The sequence below is a fragment of the Aureococcus anophagefferens genome (genome assembly GCF_000186865.1).
Source record: "Aureococcus anophagefferens unplaced genomic scaffold AURANscaffold_159, whole genome shotgun sequence".
Taxonomy (NCBI): domain Eukaryota; class Pelagophyceae; order Pelagomonadales; family Pelagomonadaceae; genus Aureococcus; species Aureococcus anophagefferens.
In genome coordinates this window covers 5,045-6,274 of record NW_008705704.1, presented here as the reverse complement: position 1 = coordinate 6,274, position 1,230 = coordinate 5,045, and the positions used below count along the sequence as shown (strand labels likewise).

At 70.7% G+C, this 1,230-nt stretch overlaps 1 protein-coding gene across 1 annotated transcript; it reads right to left on the bottom strand.

The window, feature by feature from the left end:
* Positions 1 to 661: 661 nt before the first annotated feature.
* AURANDRAFT_34771 (hypothetical protein) lies at positions 662 to 1,207 on the bottom strand (the record flags this gene model as incomplete). The annotated part of the gene is made up of 1 exon (XM_009044161.1): positions 662 to 1,207. A coding segment is annotated over one exon (546 nt), but the record flags the coding sequence as incomplete, so codon positions are not given.
* Positions 1,208 to 1,230: the final 23 nt, after the last annotated feature.

Sequence of the window (1,230 nt, the reverse complement as noted above, 5' to 3'; positions counted from 1 at the left end):
GACCCCATATTCCACGCGCGGGAGGTGGACGGCGACGACGGCGCGCCGGCGTCGCCGCGGTCCTCGGCGGGCCCCGCGTTCGTGCCGGCGGCGGCGCCGTTCCAGGCGCGCGAGGTCGAGGACGAGGTCGAGGACGAGGTCGCGTCGCCGCTCTCCGAGGACAGCCGGCGCGTCGCGGCGCGCCTGGCCGAGGAGCGCGCGCTCCGCGCGCGCGAGGTCGAGGACGAGGCCGCCGCGCCGATCTTCCGCGCGCGCGAGGTCGAGGACGAGGTCGCCGCGTCGTCCGACGACGACGCGACGGTCTCGCCGAAGGACGTCGACCGCCTCCTCGGGCGCGAGCGGCCCGAGGAGACGACGCGGTGGGCCGCCGTGCCGGAGACGTACCTGCGGCCGGGCATCTCCATCTCGCCCCTGCCCGTGTGACTAAGGGCCTTATTCGCCGCGCGGCTTCCCGCGTGACTCGGGTTCGACGTGGGCGATCACGGTCTCCGAAGTAAGGTTCGACGTATTATTCACAGACGGCGAGTGGTGGTGCGGCGGGGACGGCGCGCGGTCCTGGGGTTCTTGGGCGGACCGGCGGCGCGCCCCGCGCGGTTTCTGGGCGGGCGAGCGCGCGGAGGCGGCGCGGGATCGTGGGCAAACGGGCCGGGAGAGCCGGCCTTTAGTCGATGGAGATGTCGTTCTCCGCGAGCCAGTCCTCGTTGAAGATCTTCGAGAGGTACTTGACGCCCGAGTCGCAGAGCATCGTCACGATCGTCAGGGGCTCGTCGGACTGCTCCGCGAGGCGCGCGCAGGCCTCGACGTTGAGGCCCGACGACCCGCCGACGCAGAGGCCCGTCGACCGGGCGATCTTCGCGCACATCTTGAGCGCGTCCTTGTCGCCGACCTCGACGAGCGCGTCGACGACGGCGAAGTCCATGGCCCCGGGGATGTTGTTCTTGCCGACGCCCTCCACGAGAAAAGGCTTGGGCGCGCAGAGCGTGCCCGTCTTGAAGTAGTTCTTGAAGACGGAGCCCGTTGGGTCCGCGAGGACGATGGTGACGTCGTCGCCCTTCTTCTCCTTGAGGTACGTGCCGATGCCGCTGATCGTGCCGCCCGTGGACCCCGCGGCCACGAAATGGGTCACCTCGCCGTCGGTCTGCTCGTAGATCTCGGGCCCCGTGGACCGGTAGTGGCCGTTGGGGTTGTCGAGGTTGTTGTACTGGTCCACGGAGAACCAGTCGGGGTTCT